The sequence below is a fragment of the Podarcis gaigeae genome (genome assembly GCF_964106915.1).
Source record: "Podarcis gaigeae genome assembly, chromosome: 14".
NCBI lineage: Eukaryota > Metazoa > Chordata > Lepidosauria > Squamata > Lacertidae > Podarcis > Podarcis gaigeae.
This window is the reverse complement of record NC_139690.1, coordinates 3,267,533-3,285,325: the sequence shown is the minus strand read 5'-3', so window position 1 is coordinate 3,285,325 and position 17,793 is coordinate 3,267,533. Positions and strand designations below refer to the sequence as shown.

The 17,793-nt window shown below is 47.0% G+C and overlaps 1 protein-coding gene across 3 annotated transcripts in view; it reads left to right on the top strand.

The window, feature by feature from the left end:
- Nucleotides 1-17,793, top strand: part of LOC310831553 (transient receptor potential cation channel subfamily M member 1-like) — a gene marked incomplete at its 3' end in the record, with an annotated part of 35,406 nt that overhangs the window by 15,518 nt on the left and 2,095 nt on the right. For 2 of the 3 annotated variants that reach the window (XM_083712218.1, XM_083712217.1), the window contains exons 7-14: nt 3,921-4,095; nt 7,808-7,931; nt 9,630-9,702; nt 10,903-11,003; nt 11,539-11,712; nt 12,942-13,076; nt 13,906-13,956; nt 17,487-17,627. In XM_083712218.1, coding sequence (XP_083568344.1) covers nt 7,905-7,931; nt 9,630-9,702; nt 10,903-11,003; nt 11,539-11,712; nt 12,942-13,076; nt 13,906-13,956; nt 17,487-17,627 — 702 coding nt within the window. In that variant the 5' untranslated portion in view covers nt 3,921-4,095; nt 7,808-7,904. Of the gene's footprint in view, nt 1-3,920; nt 4,100-7,807; nt 7,932-9,629; nt 9,703-10,902; nt 11,004-11,538; nt 11,713-12,941; nt 13,077-13,905; nt 13,957-17,486; nt 17,628-17,793 lie in introns of those variants that run through there. The other variant, XM_083712219.1, reaches the window with a different exon arrangement.

Below are 17,793 nucleotides of genomic sequence, written 5' to 3'. Positions count from 1 at the left end.
TGTTTATTGGCCTCAGCTGCCAGCACTTTCCGTCTTCTGTAGATGTGCAAGCGCACTGGTGGTCTGAGGCAATATATCCTGTATAAATAGAATGGGTCCTCTTTCTTTCTCTGTTCTTTGTACACTGAATTACACCACTGCCTGTCCCCTGAATCTGAAAACATACCAAAACTAACAGGCCTTCTACTGCCAGACCCATAGTAAAAACTGTGCATGGATGCTAATTGCTGCCCTTGTTGGCAATTCTGGCAGAAAGGTGGAGGCATCTGCTGGGCACATAGGTTGACTTGCCGGCTCAGGCTCAGAACCTGCTCTGGTGCCCAGGCTCAGTCCCGAAATATGGTTAGGGAGGTGCTTCTCTCCGTCTCCTGTAATACTAGAAGTGTGGCTTATCCCATGAAAATGAGAGGTGGTCATTTTGGGACATAAATATGGAGTTTGTTGCCACAAGATATGAGGAGAGCTTAGTTATCTTTAAAAATGGATAAGAGAAATTCATGGAAGAGGAGATGAGGCCTGTCTGTGGCTTCTCACCACGATGACTCTATGGAGCCTCCTTGTTCAGAAGCAGCAGGCTGCTGAATACCAGCACTGTGGAACAACAATACTCCCTGCTTGATCCTCAGTTGGACTTTGTGGAAAGCATGGCCTCCATGGGGCCACCCCTGAATAAGTTTGGCCCAACTCATAGTCGTGAACATGCCTTAGACCTGGTGTTCACCCTATGGATGTGGGTGATCTGACACTAAGTAAAAGCAAAACAAAAGAAGTGCCATGGTTGGATCACTTCCTGGTACAAGTGGACTTCTCTGCGTCCCTTCCCCTCTGCAGGGAGGTGGGACCGATTCGGATGGTCCGCCCCCGCCACTTAATGGATCCAAATGGTTTCCAGAGAGTGGTAGGGGATGTGTTATCCCATGTTGATGGCCTTTCAGCTGATTCCCTGGTGGTCCGCTGGAATGCAGAGTTAACCAGGGCTGTCGACTGTCTGGCTCCAAAGTGTCCTCTCTGATTGCATGGAACCCGGACAGCCCCATGGTTTTCCTAGAGCTGAGGGCAATGAAACAATCGGTGAGATGGCTGGAGCACCGGTGGTGGAAAACTCATTCTGAATCCGACAGGACACAGGTTAGAGCTCAACATTGAGCCTACCAAGTGGCGATAGCAATGGCGAAGAGGACCTCCTTCAATTCAAAGTGTTGGTGCTGACCTTTAAACCCCTAAACAGCCTCGGCCCAGTATACCTGAAGGAGCGTCTCCACCCCCATCGTTCAGCCCGGACACTGAGGTCCAGCTCTGAGGGCCTTCTGGCGGTTGCCTCGCTGCAAAGAAGTGAGGTTACAGGCAGAGGCCTTCTCGGTAGTGGCACCTCCCCTGTGGAACGCCCTCCCATCAGATGCCAAAGAAATAAACAACTACCTGACTTTTAGAAGACATCTGAAGGCAGCCCTGTTTAGGGAAGCTTTTAATACTGGATAAATCATTGTATTTCAATATTAGAGGTGTCATTAGAGGTGTCTGAATACATTTCAGTCATCTTTTGATTTACAAAGAGCAGCTGCTGAAAGTAGCCAAGCTGTGGGCTCCTCTGGATGACCAATTTTTTGAGCATTCAAAGCTTGTACAGAGGTTAAAGGTAAAGGTAAAGGTACCCCTGCCTGAACGGGCCAGTCGTGACCGACTCTAGGGTTGCGCGCCCATCTCACTTAAGAGGCCGGGGGCCAGCGCTGTCCGGAGACACCTCCGGGTCACATGGCCAGCGTGACAAAGCTGCTCTGGCGAGCCAACACCAGCGCAGCACACGGAAACGCCGTTTACCTTCCTGCTATAAAGCGGTACCTATTTAACTACTTGCACTTAGGGGTGCTTTTGAACTGCTAGGTGGGCAGGAGCTGGGACCGAAGACGGGAGCTCACCCCGCCGCGGGGATTCGAACCGCCGACCATATGATCGGCAAGTCCTAGGCACTGAGGTTTTACCCACAGCGCCACCCGCATCCCGCGTACAGAGGTTAGACCATGTCTAATCTTGAATGAGCATTCATTCTGACGTATTTCAATCTCCCCTGCAAAACAGTGGCACTTGGAGGGTCAGCTCTTTTTATGCAGTTCATTTTCCTGATTAAAATCATTGGCAATTAAAGAAACAAAACAAAACCTATGTGTGAATGGACTGCCTATTTGATGGAGCTCAGCGGTGGAAGTGGGATATTGGTGACCTGCCTCATGAACCACTTCTGTGTGCATAGGGTCCATTAATAATAATAATAAATTTTATTTATATCCCGCCCTCCCCAGCCGAAGCCATGCTCAGGGCGGCTAATAACAATAAAACGGGGGGGGGGTACCCCTGGGGGGTATCCAGGGGGTCGGAGTTCCTTATCCGGAGGCTACAAAGTCTGGCCTTTTGAGCCCCACAATCTTCCAAGCACCCCTGTAATTCTGCTTAGTTAGGGCTGGCCCTATGATTAGACAGAATGAGGTGTCCACCTCAGGCAGCAGATGGTAGCCCTTCCAGAGCCCTTCTCTTGGAAGGCAGAGCTGTCTATGGCACATGGCCTGTCTCTGGTCCGCTATACTAACCTGCCACCTCAAAGTGCAATACAGGATGCAAGATTCAGCTGCCACTCCAGCTGGCTTCTATATGTGGAATGGAGAGGAAGAGGGAGAGGGAGAGAGAGAGGGAGAGAGAGAGAGAGAGAGAGAGAGAGAGAGAGAGAGAGCGCACGCCATCTTGCCTTTCACCTCAGGCAGCAAAATGCTTGGCCCATGGTTGAGGCATGGGTCCTGTGACACTCTAGGGTCACATTCATACCATACATTTAAAGGGTCACAATACCACTATAAACAGTCCCCCAAAGAATTATGAAAGTCATTCTTTGTTATGGGTGCTGAGAGTTGTTAGGAGACCCCTATTCCCCTCACAGAGCTACAATTTCCAGAGTTCAGTGGGAAGAGGGATTGGTTGTTAAATTGCTCTTGGAATTATAGCTCTCAGCACCCTTAACAAGCTACAGTTCCCAGGATTCTTTGAGGGAAGCCACAGCAGTTTAAAGTGGTAGTGAAGTGCTGTAGAGGTGTGGTGCGAATGTGGCCTGGGTTTTGTTGGACTCTGATCAGCCAGTATGGCCAGGAGTCAGGAATGATGGCAACTGGAATCCCACTGCATCTGGAGGGACACTGGGTTTCTCACCCCTCCCTAGAGAGAAGTCTAAAGTAAGGGCATTGCTGGTTTGGAAGTAGGGATATGGTGTTCAAAGTGTTCTCTCCCCCATTTGTCTAATGTGCATGAAAAAGAGGACGTGGTTTTCTTCTGCTTTTTTTGTTGTTCAGCTTTTGCTACATCTTGAGACGAATCTCCTTATAACTCTGCCTGACCCCCAGCATTTTGAATTTAAGCACCTACTTCCTGAGGACATACAATGCCAAGTGCGAGATCATTATTTTTCTACTTTTAGTCCTCCAACTTCCTGACATGTGACCAAGTCTGCCTGGATCCTGTGACCTATGGGCTTCCCTTTGTCATCCTATGCCTGGAGATCACAGTGAGGCAGGGACAGCAAAGGGGTGCTCAGCTGTCGTCTCTAACGCCGACCGACCATTATTTGCATCCTAACCATAAACAGCCAATAGTGCTCCTTAGGAGAGCCTTTAGATGGCTGTCATTTTGCAGGCGGCATGTCTCCATAACCAACACATGCCATTTCTATGCCACTGTAACTGCTGCGCCCTCTGTTGAGTTTTACGAGCAGGTTCTGCTGTTCACCAAAAGTACTGTGCAATTTCACAGATTATTCAGCAGCTTCTCCTTGTCTTATGCCCTGGTATTTGTACGGCATCCTGCTTCATTAAGAACCTGAAGTTTCCACTCTTTCAAAACATTCACTTGGTGTTTAATGGCCTGCTTGGTTTGTCCTACAGGGCTGGGGCAGGGGGTCCCTGTGGTTGGACTGATAGTCGAAGGTGGTCCCAATGTGATATCCATCGTCTTGGAATGCCTGCGTGAAGAGCCGCCACTTCCTGTTGTGATCTGTGATGGCAGCGGACGAGCGTCAGACATCTTATCGTTTGCACACAAGTACTCAGAAGAAGGAGGGTAAGAATAACTGACATGTTAGAATTGGTGTAACATAGTGGTTAGGAGACTGAATCCCTATTCATACATAGCGCCAAAGCATGCTGTGACCAGCTACACAAACAATGTTGTGCCTGTGCACACTCTCCTTCCTCTTGCTTACCTTATTTCCATGTTCTTGAGAAACCACAATTTGCCATTGTCCCAGTGCACACTTATCACTGAACTTAGCACTATGTGAACAAGCTTGATCAAGCCATGAGCTCGAGTGCCCCTGCTCCCCGAGAACATGCCAGAGGAGATGGGAAGCATCTTGGTTTAACCTAGCCACAGTTTGCTGCTACATACAAACTTGGACAAATTATGTTTAGTTTCAACTTTAAACTTTATTGCAACAAGCCATGGCTAAACCATGATTTCGGATCTTGACTTGTTTTGATGAACCATAGTCTAAAAGAAACCACAGTTTCAGCTTTGGAGATAACAACACATCACAGTGAGCTTAAACAGGGAAGTGGACACTTTCAATCTCTTCCTTGTGGCTGGACTGGATGAGGAGAGGGGAGCTGAGAGTACTGAAGTTAGAGGCTTGTTCCTCATATGGAGCTAAATGGTGGGTTTAGTGTAACATCCAAACCAGACTTATGTTCAAACAAATCAAATAGTGCATGTGAAGACGAGGAGAGGAGGGATTGCACAATGGAAGTCTTATTTGCATGGTGCAAAACCTGAGCTGTTGACCAAGGTTCCAATATTGTCTCCTCTATGAACTTGCTGGAGGACTTTCTGTCAGGGGTGAGAAACTTCAGGCTTAGGGGCTGAATGTGGCTCTCTAAGCCTCTCTATCCAGCCCTTTTGACCTTCCCCAAGCTAAGACCCCTCCCCAGACCACAGCCCTCACTAGCCCTGCTTCACACCCTTCACAAGTGTTTTTGCCTGGCTGGAATGCATCCTTCAGCTGCCATAATTCCTTGTGTGGATGGAGTAATGAAACCTCTGGCTTTTGCATGGCTGGGGTGTTGCCTACTCTACATCCGTTGCTCTGCCCACTTTTGCTGCTGGAAATGCCCAGCACAGCTAATGTGGTGTTGGACTAAAAACTGGGAGACCTGGGTTCAAATCCTCACTCAGCCATGAAGCTCACTGGGTGACTTTGAGCCAATTGCTGCCTCTCAGAGTAGCCTACCTCACAGGGCTGTTGTGGAGATTAAATAAGGAAGGAGAGAACAATGTACAGCTCCTTGGAGAAAAAAGGTAGGCTATACATGCAATAAATAAATAAATGTGGCATCCAGAAAGTTGCCTGCAAGGGAATGCAGCCCTCAGACTCCAAAGAGTTCCCTCCCCCTGCTTCTTAGGCACTGCTTCGTTTCAGTCCTTTGTCCTCATAGGAACAATCATTACAGCCTGTAGGCCAGATCCAATGTTAGTTCTGCTCACAGTAGACCCACTGAAATGAATGAGCACAACCAGTGGCGTAGCGTGGGTTGTCAGCACCCGGGGCAAGGCAAGTAATTTGCGCCCCCTAACCCCTGGATTTTAGCACTCGAGTGCGAGCGCGCGCCCCCAATGTTGCGGCCGCCCCCTGCACCCCCACGCTATGCCACTGGGAATGGGGGTGAGCGAAGGAGCCAAGGACCCCCCCCCTTAAGGCTCAGCAGGAATTTATTAAATTTATTATTTGTGGAGCCCCCGCGGGCCGAGGCAGCCGAAGCCCCCTCCCCTCGGGCACCTCCCTGCCCCCTCCTCTCCTTGGGCTGTAAGTGGAGCCCGCACTGCGAGGCGCTCCAGATCCGGGCTTGGCGAGCGCCTCTCCTCCCCCCGGCCTGGTCCGGGGGCTTCCAGCCGCGCTCTGTCCTTGCCCGACCCCCCCCCCCGGCTGAGACTTGCGCTGAGAGCCGGAGCCAGCGGCACCCCCTTCCGCCGGGAGACCCTCGCCCGCCCGCCGGCTTCCTCTCGGAGGGTTTTGGGGAGAGCAGGGCGCGGGGAGGCCCCTCGGAGCTCTCCTCCCTCCCAGTCGGCAGAAGCAGCCGCCGCCTGTGGCTGGGCCGAGGGGATGGCGGCGGCGGGTGCGAAGGCTGCCCATGCCCGGCCAGGCGTTGGTGGCGGCGGCGGCGCTGCTGCAGCGGCTGCTCCTCCTGCGAGCAGTGAGTGGAGCGCAGCCTCGGCGGCGGGGGGCGCGCGCGCGCTAGGGCGCAAGTCTGGCGGTGGCGGCGGGGAGCCCGGCGGAGGAAGGAACTTGTCCCTTCCCTCTGGACTCGCGCCCCCCCAGAAGTTGCGCCCGGTGCGGCCGGCACCCCTGGCACCCCCCACGCTACGCCACTGAGCACAACTACCTTAGATACAACCCTTAATTCACAGGGCAGTTGCAAGGATGACCAAAATAATGTATGCAGAGAGCTTTGAAAACCCTCAGGTTTTCAAATAAATGCTAAGTATTACATTATTAAGTATAAATGCTAAGTATTACATTATTTAGATGTATTAATAAAAATGGGAACTTCTTCAGTATACTCCAGAGCAGATGTTCCATTTTTAAATATATTACTCAGCGGCTTAATTTTCACAATTTCACCCCCACCACTTTTTTTAGAGAAAACCAAAGGCCTCTTCTCTCTGAGTTAACCGCAGAAGCTTCTTGCTGATCTGGCATCTCTGTGCTGGATCTCTCAGGCCCTGTCAGGCGAAGCCCAGGATCTGATCAAGGTTCTCTGGCTAAACAGCTTCCCTGATAAGAGGAGCCTTGGGGGAGCTCTCTCACCTCATTCTGATTAGAGAGCAGAATTTCCCGAAACTCAGCAGACTCACGAGTCTGAGTGAATTGCCTGCTGGCCAAATGGAAATACGAGGAAATTGGCCAAGGTTAGAGGGCTCTCATCACAGTGTGCTCAGGGAGGAGTGAGATAGCTTTTGAAGTCTTTTTCAGCCACATCTGATGTACTAGGACCTGTTTTTATGAACTAGCAAAATACCTGGCAGTGTGGTATAGTTGGACATAGATCTGGAAGACGAGGGCTCACAACTCCCACTTGGCCATGAAGCTCCCTGGGTGACCTTGGACCAGTCACTGCCTCTCAGCCTAACCTACCTTGCAGGGCTGTTGTGGGGAAGAACCATGTATGCCGCCTTGAGCAGCTTGGAGGAAAAGGCGGCATATAAATGCAACCAGTCAATCAATAAGAAATTAAGAGAGTAATTCTTAAATACATACTTGGGTTAAAAGTGGGTCCTGGGTCTTTAAAAAGTTGAAGACTACTGTTCTAATTTGAGGGAATTTGTCATGCACAGGATGTGGCTTTACACCGTATGCTCAGACAAATAAGGATTAAACAATTACAGATAGGTAGCCGTGTTGGTCTGCCATAGTCAAAACAAAAAAAATTCCTCCCAGTAGCACCTTAAAGACCAACTAAGTCAGTTCTTGGTATGAGCTTTCGTGTGCATGCACAGTATCTGAAGAAGTGTGCATGCGCACGAAAGCTCATACCAAGAACTGACTTAGTTGGTCTTTAAGGATTAAACAGTTAGAATTGGTTAAACTGGTTAAAATTATATAATGAAGACTGCAGTCTTATGCATCATTGAATTCAGTGGGACTTACTTTGAGGAGAGCAACACAAGTTTGTACTCCAAGGGTTGTTTTCTGGAAAACCAAACAAACAAATCCATTTGCCTTCATTCCTGAAGTCCAAGCATGAAAATGTTTGTTTTCTGTTTTGTCTCTTGACTTTAGCATCATAAGTGAGTCTCTGAGGGACCAGCTGCTTGTCACCATTCAGAAAACCTTTAACTACAGCAGGAACCAAGCTCACCAGCTGTTTGTTATTCTCATGGAGTGCATGAAAAAGAAAGAACTTGTAAGCATCTTACACTTTACTTGCAAAACCAATTGAGTATCAGGGCCAAACATAGCATGGGGGACGCTTCTCAAATAAGAGGCCCTGGGCACATTCTTTTTCAAGCAAAAGCAGCCAGAACCAGATCAAGGCCACTGCTGCACAGCGGGAGGAGAGAGCAAACCCTTTCCTCCCTGAGCCAGCTTCCTGCTGAAAAATCACACACCACGCAGTGGAGGAGGAGGAGGAGGAGGAGGAGGAGGAGGAGGAGGAACACTCGTGATGGAAGGCACACCCGGGGCAAAAGGGTGACAGGCACCTCCCAAAGTGACCCACCTTCCTCACTCGCAACCTCCAACCCTCACTTCTCGTTTGGACCCAAGAGTGAGATCTGAGGAGTTCCAGGGATAGGGAATGTGGTGCCCACCGTATGTTGTTGGGCTACAGCTCCCAAAATCCCCAATCATTGGTTTTGATGGCTAGGGCTAATGGGAGCTGGAGTTCAACATTGTTACCTTTAAAATTGATTTGTTGCTGAATAATGATTTGGGACATCAGAGAGCCACTGCTGCTCAATGTGGGCAATATTGCCCTAGATCAGCCTTCCCCAACCTCGTGCCTTCCAAAGGTTTGAACTATGACTAGAACTATGGACTAGAAAGACAAATGGGAATATGTTACTTAGCCTGATTCCATCTCTTCCACATTAACAGGATTTAAGTCAATACCATTCTTTGGCTAATCAGCATTTTAGGACTTTGCCACCCCTTTAGATATTTAGCCAGTCACGTGGCACCACCATCTGGGCTAGTAGGGAAGCCCTTCTGATTACATAATCTGTCCATCAAGCTTCTTAAAGGCCTCCATCAACAAATGACTTTTTTCGCATCTCCCTCCTCACAAAATAAAGTAAGCAAATTACAGAATGTACATTTTTCAGCAATAGCAATTAGAGGACATTTCCTCTTTTATTTATTTGTTTTTGACAAGACGTTAGGAGACAAATTTGATCAGATTAAATATAAATCCCAGTGTTCCAGTCTGAGGATAAATTGTCACCCTCTCCATCTCTCCTGTGCCAATTGAATGATACTCTTTATGGCTTTGCAGACCTCTCCATGGACCAGAGCAGCATATTATTTAAAAACCAAGGCTACAATCCGCGGCTGAGTGGCACAGCAGCCTATCAGGCAGCCTTATTCTACCTGACTCTGCTGATTGGGGCTGATGGGAGTTGTAGTCCAGAACATTTGGAGGGCACGAGGTTAGCGAAGGAGAAAGGCTCAGGGCAGACATGATGGCAAAGTCCCGCTTAAACCCATCCTGCTGATACTCAACTTCACCCCACCATTGTAGTTCCTGCCCATGCTTCTGCCATGCAACACAGCTGGGTTGTGCAAGAGGCATGCTCAGAATCCTTGGAAGCCCTTCCCTGTGTCCTGTCTCCGCCTGAGGCCTGGCGGATGGGCAGGCATGGTGACATGGCTTTCTTGGTGGCCAGATTTCATCTACGGAACACCAGGTCCTGGGAAGCCTGCCTAGGGCAATGCTTGCCTGGCTTCCTGAGCATGACCAAAATTTGACTTTTTGGGACTGCTTTCGGGGATATTGTGTTGAGTTGTTGGGAGCATCACTGATACATGCAAGCAGTAGAGCTACACAGAAGAGCATGGAGGTGTTGCGCTTACACTTTCCCTTCACTTTTTGCTGAACTTTTAGATCACCGTGTTCCGCATGGGCTCTGAGGGGCAGCAGGATATTGAGATGTCCATCTTAACAGCTCTACTTAAAGGTGAGCTATCCAAGCAGGAATACGGAAAACTGATGAAATATATCACCTCCATTTGCACATCCGGCTAGCAAACCAACTGACTCATGAATCTCTAGGTTATGTTTATTTGGGCTCACTTAGAATATAGAGAAGCACAGCATATAGAGGCTACATCTGCTACTGAATTTTCCATTACATTCTTTTTCCTGAACTTTTCCTTCTACCCTGGGATCATATGTGATAGAAGATATTTTCTTTTAATGCAACACAATAAATTACATTGATGGCCACTTGTGCTAAATGTTTAAAAACTGGTGGGAGGAGAAGTATGCTAATGAAGTTTTTTGATAATCTAATATGACTCAGGACATGGAAGAAAAGAGGAGCCCTTCTTTGGTTTTAAAATTTGAACATGTTTGACTCTTGGCCTGTTCCACCTTCTGCAAATGGTTTACGCTGAATACAGAGTCGGCACAACCAGTCACATTGACTTTCTTCATGCACAATGCATCATCTATGGTCTGCTCCATGCAGCAGCACTTGAACCAGCCATCCCATACACAAAGGCCACTGGGTGACCTGTAGTAGCAGTGATCTGATTTGCTGTGACCAAACAAGAGAACAGTGATATATGTGACAGCCTGTGTCTTCCTCAGTCACCCTGCCTTTCAACTGTAAGACAGCCACAATAAATCACAGTGCTGCATGGTGAGAAGTATTTCAGCAGCTTATGCAAAAGTTCAGAGGACAGTTCTAAAACGTTTTCACTTTCAACTCAGTTCTTTGGATCCAAACTACTGTTTTTGTCAGCAGCTGCTACAGTCACCCAGAGGCCTCTGAACACTTCAGAAGCTCCTGGATGAGTAAGACATTAATGTTGCAAGCATGTGTGCCTCCCTGCATTCATACTTTCTATGTCAGACATGCATAGCAAGCATACCAATGGAGACAGAGGAGATACGCAGTTCCCCACCAATTCTATGTTTTCAGTTCACTCAGTTTGCCAAAGATAGGAAAAAGACATACCTCATTCTTGCCTCCCAGCTGAAGCTGCTTTTTCTTGTAGCTTTTGAAAGTAACAATTTGATATATTTCTTGAAGGAGAAAATACTTCCATTATAGTGAATAGGACTGGAGTTCTGAATTGCTTGCTTGCTTATTTAATTGGCAGAAAGCTGAGATTCTATACGCTGAGTGGTAAATACTTGCTTGTTTGCTTAGGTACTAATGCATCTGCACCAGATCAGCTGAGCTTAGCACTGGCCTGGAACCGTGTGGATATTGCACGCAGTCAAATCTTCGTCTTTGGGCATCATTGGCCGGTAAATCTTTGCATAGAGAGGTTATTTGTTTTTTAAATAAAATAAAATGTCACCACACTCCCACTTCTAGGTTGGACAGCTATATGATGCTCTACATCAGGGAAGATTGGGCAATTAGCAGTAGATCAGCACAGATTTCAGTAGCAAGTAAAGTTGCATCAGGGTGGGGAGAACCCTTGCAATTGCAGGTCTTGCATGCTAATTGCTTCTTTCTCAGCCTCAGTGCTCCTCAACTGTAAAATGGAAGTAGGAACACAGGAAGCTGCCTTCTACTGAGCCAGGCCATTGTTCTATCCTAGCTTAGTGTTGTCCCCCAGAGTTTTGAGCAGAGGACATTCCTAGCCCGACCTGGAGATGCCAGGGATTGAACCTGGGGCTTTTTGCAGCCCATTTATTCAGTCTTTCACCTGGTCTACTGGCCAGGTTTTTGTTAGAATCCCTGATGCAGACTGAAATGTTGATTGGTATATGCATAGGCAGGGACATATGGGCTCAGCAACCCCTGAACCTCCATTTTGTGCCCTGTTAACCGCAGCCATTGGGAAGCCTTGCAGTTACGGATGGGACAGCCCCAGAAAAGGAGAAGAAATCGCCGGCACCTCAAGCAAAAGCAGCAAGAGGGAAAGGAAAAGGCAAAAAGAAAGGTGGGAAACAGAAAGAAGAACCGGAGGAAGAAACAGATCCAAGGAAACTTGAGCTACTGAACTGGGTGAGCTTAAAAATGGCATTGCCCTTCCATTGCTCTGAACACCAATTGTCTTCACCGGATCATTTACTCCTTTGTGCTTTTCCAGTTTCACAGCCAATTTCAGATGTATCTTTCTATCTGTGTGGCAGAGGAGAAGTCTCCTGAAGAATAGCCGGGCCTAAACTGCACTGTGGCTTTGGCTGCCCTTTTAGAAGAAAAGTATTTCAGTGCACCTTTTAGACATCTTCATGGTGTTGGGTTTTAGAGGCTTCACCCCCTGTTTTGTGGCTATGCATCACAAGATGACTTCAGAGACATGCTGGTCCTTTCTGGCCTATCACTCATGTATAGCTTGTGGGCATAACCTTTCCCACCTCCATTGGCACCATGTGTAAATGACAAGTATGCCTGAATGTGCCCTTGAGATGTAGGCTCCAGAAGCCGGGATCCAGCGGTGCCGGGATCCTCTGCTCGCGGCTGCAGCTGCATGTAGAGGATCCTCCATTTGCAGCTGCAGCCGCGAGCAGAGGATCCCAGCACTGTGCCACCGGCAAACCAGGTACATAGCGACATCGCACATGCGTACTACATAGCGACACCCCACCCCCAGGTGCACGTCATGTTTGCCGCTCCGGGTGCCCAAGCGGTTTCCTCCACCACTGCACCCGCTGCCTCCCCCTCATCTGTAGGGCAGCTGAGTAGGGGGAGGCAGGCAGACTCCTTGGAGGCCCCGCGGAGCATCCTGCCCTGGCCTGCCCCAATTGGCTTGCTCCAATCAGCTTGCTCCGCCGCTGCTGCCAGGCAGCACTTATCAGAGAACTCTGTTAGTGGGAATCACCATCTTCACGTGGGGACTGTCACTGTATGACTTGTACAGTCATTCACAGCAGCCTCCACATGCTCCTGGTGCATGCATTAGGAAGTGGGGGAACCACATGCAAATCTGTGCTCAATGTGAAATAAATGTAATGTGTAATGAAATAGACCACAGGCAGTGTTATTTTTCTGGGGAAAGGGGTGCCAGAACTCACCACAAACCCTTGTTATCTTAGAATGGCAATGGCAGCCACCTGAGAGGTGCCTGAACTGAGTTCTGGTGAGTTCCAGCTGAAAAAAAGTTCTGACCACAGATGATGGTGACACCTCCCAAACACCAGCCTTTGACAAAGCAGGTCTTCCAACATGGTATCTTCACACTGTTTCTACATATTTGGAATTTCAATTCATAGTGCATTCCATCCTCTCTGTAGGTAAATTCCCTAGAGCAAGCGATGCTCGATGCTCTTGTGCTGGATCGGGTGGACTTTGTGAAGCTACTGATTGAAAACGGCGTCAGCATGCAGCGCTTCCTCACCATCCCACGACTGGAAGAGCTTTACAACACTGTGAGTGAACTTTCTAGGAGCCCTTCCAAAACATCAAGGGGGCGTGTGTGCTCTTAATGCTAGGGCATTTTGAGATAATATGCCAAGAGATGACATGCGCACAGAGGTGGGAGTGCGCTCTGATCCTAAGAGGCACCTGTTGCCTTGGCACATCTGTATTGATTCTGTGTGCCTCTGACTGTCATAGACTAAACTGTTCTTGACAGATCTTGAAGAGGAGGTCCTAGGCTAGCAGGTGTAGAAGGACCAGGGCCTTGGAAACAAACGGCTGTATCCAATGTCATGCTAAGTTAAAGTCACTTAGCAGTATGCTTGTTCCACTAGCTTTGCTTTGCTCCCTTGGAATGTTGTTGTGCAAGAGAAAGCACAAGCAGGTTGCTGGTAGCTTTGTTGCACAAATCTGTTATGCAACAAGTTTCCACTAGTGCAACTGTTCCATTTGATTCTTCTGTTGCTCTACATTAAAACTCGCCCATCCACTAGTGCAAGAGGACTTGTGGTAGTGGACAGAGAGTGTGGGATGCAGCCCCACTTTTGGAAGAGAACATGGTTTGGAGGAATGAAGTAAAAAGCAGGAGGAGGAGTTTGAGAGAGGAAAAGTATGAAAGGTAATGGGCAGCAATGAGAGGTGGACGTGGTCAGGAGCTGGTACAGTTCCCATATTGGTGCAAATGGGCCTTCACCAACCTAGGACCCACCAGATATTTTGAACTACAACTCCCATCTGCCCCAGCCACCACAGGCTGGTGTTAATAAGAGAATGCTTTTATTAAACCATTCCCATATTAAATATCCTCCTGACAGTGCCTGGCCATGTTGTCTTTTTCAGAGACTGGGTCCACCAAATACACTTCATCTGCTTGTCAGAGATGTAAAAAAGGTATGGCAGAAATGTTTTCAGACTGGGAATGGAAGCAGAGATGAGCAAAATGTTTTTTCACACTTATCTCAATTGCATAAGTTAACAGGAAAATCATGTGTTATTTGATGGTGTGTCACATGTAGTCTCCAAAATGTTTCTTCAAAAATTGCATGTTTTCTGTCATGATAAAGTCAGCTTCTTGCATATGTAGTTATTTGGAAGTGTCATTGCAAAAACATGGAATGATTAGAAAGGAGGATCTAAGGGAAACAAGGGTAAAATTTGGGAAGGGGGTAAAATGGGGGAGGGGTGCAAAATCATTCTGCATTTTCCCAAGAGTAGGGAGCTCCTATTTGTTTGACACATGAAGCAGATGTATGTGTCAAACCCATTGGGCCCACAAGATACTACTTAGGGAGAGAAGAATCTGTCAAAGACAGTTTCTCTGTGTTTCTCACATTTCCAATCTGTGTTCACTTCTCCACAATTGCACAGCAGTTTTGATGGTGGGGGATCCCAATCCTCACGAAAATTCATCAGCATTTAAGCGTGGATTTCTCTTAATAAAATTTTATATGCAGTTTTAACTAATACACACATTTTGAAAGCAATTTCCCCTAATAAAATGCATCTTTTATATGTTATTATCACCAATATGTGCATTTCTATGCACACTTTCCCTCATATGTATACATTTTTGTGCACATTACTTGGTTGGAGAACTGCATCACAAAATCTGGGGCAGTGCAAGTTACAAAGGATAGCTGGGATTCAGTCCATGCAATGGTTCTTGCAGTGTGAATTAGGTTATAATCTTTTATTTATTCTTTAGGACTACTTTCGTTATGTTGTAGTTATGAATTTTTTCATGCTGTAAGCCGCCCTGAGCATGCTTTGAACTGTGGAAATGCAGCATTCAAATAAAATGATGTATGTAAAACCATAAAAGAGTCACATATGGGTTAAGTAACAAAGTCCAAGGCTTGAAAGAAAATAGTTGTGAATAAAAATTGTCTTCTACTTATATGGCTTTTAAAAGTGATAAGACACATTCATGAAGAATGGAAGTCTTAAAAAGCTTTCTGTTAGTGATGATAACTAATGTGTGGAAAAGCCTGCGTTCAATGGCAGGAGACTTCTGAAGGGACCAGCAAGGGGAGATGATGCCCTCCCTGCTGGCGAGCCCCCAGAGGCAATGGACTGGTTGCTACTGAAAACAGAAAGTGAGACTACCCTGGCCTCTGGTCTGATCCAGCAGAACGGCTCATGTGTTCTTTGGAGAGAAGGGAGACTAGCAAATAAGAAAGGACACGTTGCATTCATGGGGGTCTGGGTCATAGCTGGTCACATTCATGGTGTACTGGGTGCATGTTATGAACTCATATCTCATGTTCCATGGCTAGCATTTTTCAATGTCATTAACATATTGTTGTATGCTTCTCCATCTCTCTCTCTCTCCCCTCCATTGCATTCCCATGGCTCATTCTCATTCAGCGACAAACTGGGGGATTTGGCTGGGTTAACATGGAGGTGAATGGCTTAGAGTGTTTCATTTTCATCTTAGTTAGCTATTGTCCCATGTTTTTGTAGACTAGACCTCATTGCGCATACTCGGGCACATAAAAGACAACCAGCTTAAACAAGGAAGCATTGTGTTCAGATCAGAGATTCAGGATGCATGCCAGATTTTTAAATATAACCATCCAATCTTCAGCAATACGACAGAAGAGGTTATACAACCTACTTGTTTACCAAATCAGGGCTGCAGATTAATCAAAAGCTTGTTTGGCATAGAGATGCTGTGAATTGTTATGAACATGCGTTTGCTTAATAGCACCAGGTGGTCAGGTTTCTCTGTACCAAAGGGCTGCCCTGATACCCTTTGTGTGTCTCTGAAGAGCAGAAGTTGGGGAGGAGGGGACAGAGGAGGCATCTCCTACCCAAACTGAGATGGGGAGCACTGTCTTCTCCCAAGTTGTGGGAAGGGAATCCTTTTTCTCACTCTCCCTAACCATTAAAAAACAGTGGGTCCCAGTTTGAGAATCCTGAGCCACAACATCCCGATGGGCTGTTCACTCAGCAGCCCATGAACAAGTGACTTCCCTGTTCTTCGAAGAGATACGTTGCTGCAGTGGAGTGAATGGATGGGGTTCAAAGGTGCTGGGAGGGAGGCTCTCTGTGTTGCCTGCAGCAGCTGTCAGAACCAAGAACACCCAGAGATGTGTTCAGGCATCTGCAGGCTTGTGAAGCTCATTCACAAGCAGCTGCATAGGCTAACACTGAAGCTAGTGACAGGAGAGGCCGGCTGCAATGTTTTGATAGGCACTCAACCTGGTTTTCCTGCTTGTTGGTTTTCCCAACTGTGTCCTGTAACAGCAGCTGACTACATCACACACTCCTGCTCACACCATCACTGTGCTACTGGAAAGGATCAAGGCCACGGATCCCAGTAGGGCTTTTACACAGCTTCTGCTCATTTCAGTGAGGGTTTTTCCAGAACAGCTTCCCATGAATGTGTTGATCCTTCCTTCCCCCCATCTGAGAGGCTGGTACAAATGTAGTATCAACCAAGGGGAGGGGGAGCTTCCCTCTGCTGCATTATTGAAAGAACTTTGAACTGCCCTTAAGAAAATTGAATTCTTGAATGGATAAAAGCTCCAAATAGACAAAAGCTGATCAGATTAGGTGGAAGATATAAAACCTAGTCAAAACATAGCCATTTCTAATGCTTTCAAAGATGCCATTTCATAGAGATAAAAAACAATAGGGGAGCCATCCGGGAGATTCCCTCTCTGGTGAATCAGTCCTAGTGGCGAGAATGAAATTCTTGGTTAGTGAGTGAAGATTTTTAACAGCAAAGGATTTTGCAAAGCAAAAATTGGGATATTCCCTCCATTTTTAATTATTATTTAAAATTGATAAGAAATGAGAGTTAGTCATACCCTTGTGTAGTTCTGTTTCAGTTTAACAGAGTGAATACAAACAATTTATTGTGTCAATTTACCATGGTGCATATATCCATGCAGGCAATTGCTTGTCTGCCCATCCCCAGAATAAGGGAATGAGCGCTCACATCTTCCTTTGTGGGCACCCTTTGCAGGACCACACACATCACCTCGGCCCACATGGGACCCACCAGCTGGTTGGGCTGGCCTGTCTCCCTGTGCTAGTCATTGGAGGTAACAGCAAAACTTTAAGCCTGTTCAATCAGATGTCAGTCCTTCTAATTCAGAAGTCATTTCTGCTTAGGCATGCATTTAACCCCACTGGGTTTAATGGGAACTACTTCCAGAGAAGTGTGCATAGGATTGTAGCATTAATCTACCACATATTTTGGAAATAAGTTTGTGTACTGTGCATGTGGATACCTCTTGAAATATCATAACCACATTTTGCATGATGGATCCTGAGATTAAAGAGCAGATTTTTGTCTATGCTTGGGTACAATTAGACACTGTAAATCTCATAAATGTGTGTCAGATTGTGTCCTAAATATATACCCTTGTGCTTACATTTTGCTTCAAAACAATTATTTGGGGGTTTTCTAGGGAAATCTGCCACCAGATTACCACATCAGCCTCATTGACATTGGCCTGGTCCTTGAATATCTCATGGGTGGGGCATATCGTTGCAACTATACACGAAAGAGCTTCCGAACCCTGTACAACAATTTATTTGGGCCAAAGAGGGTAAGAATCTGTCACAAGATTGGTGTCTGTTTTCTCTTTCTGTTTGATCTCTGCATGCACAGCAAGTACTGAATTTGGCTTGATCCCATCTTTAGCATTCTTCTATGAAACTAGATCAGATATATTAGAAAAGAGGTACATGTTCCATTGGACTTAAGGAAGGTGT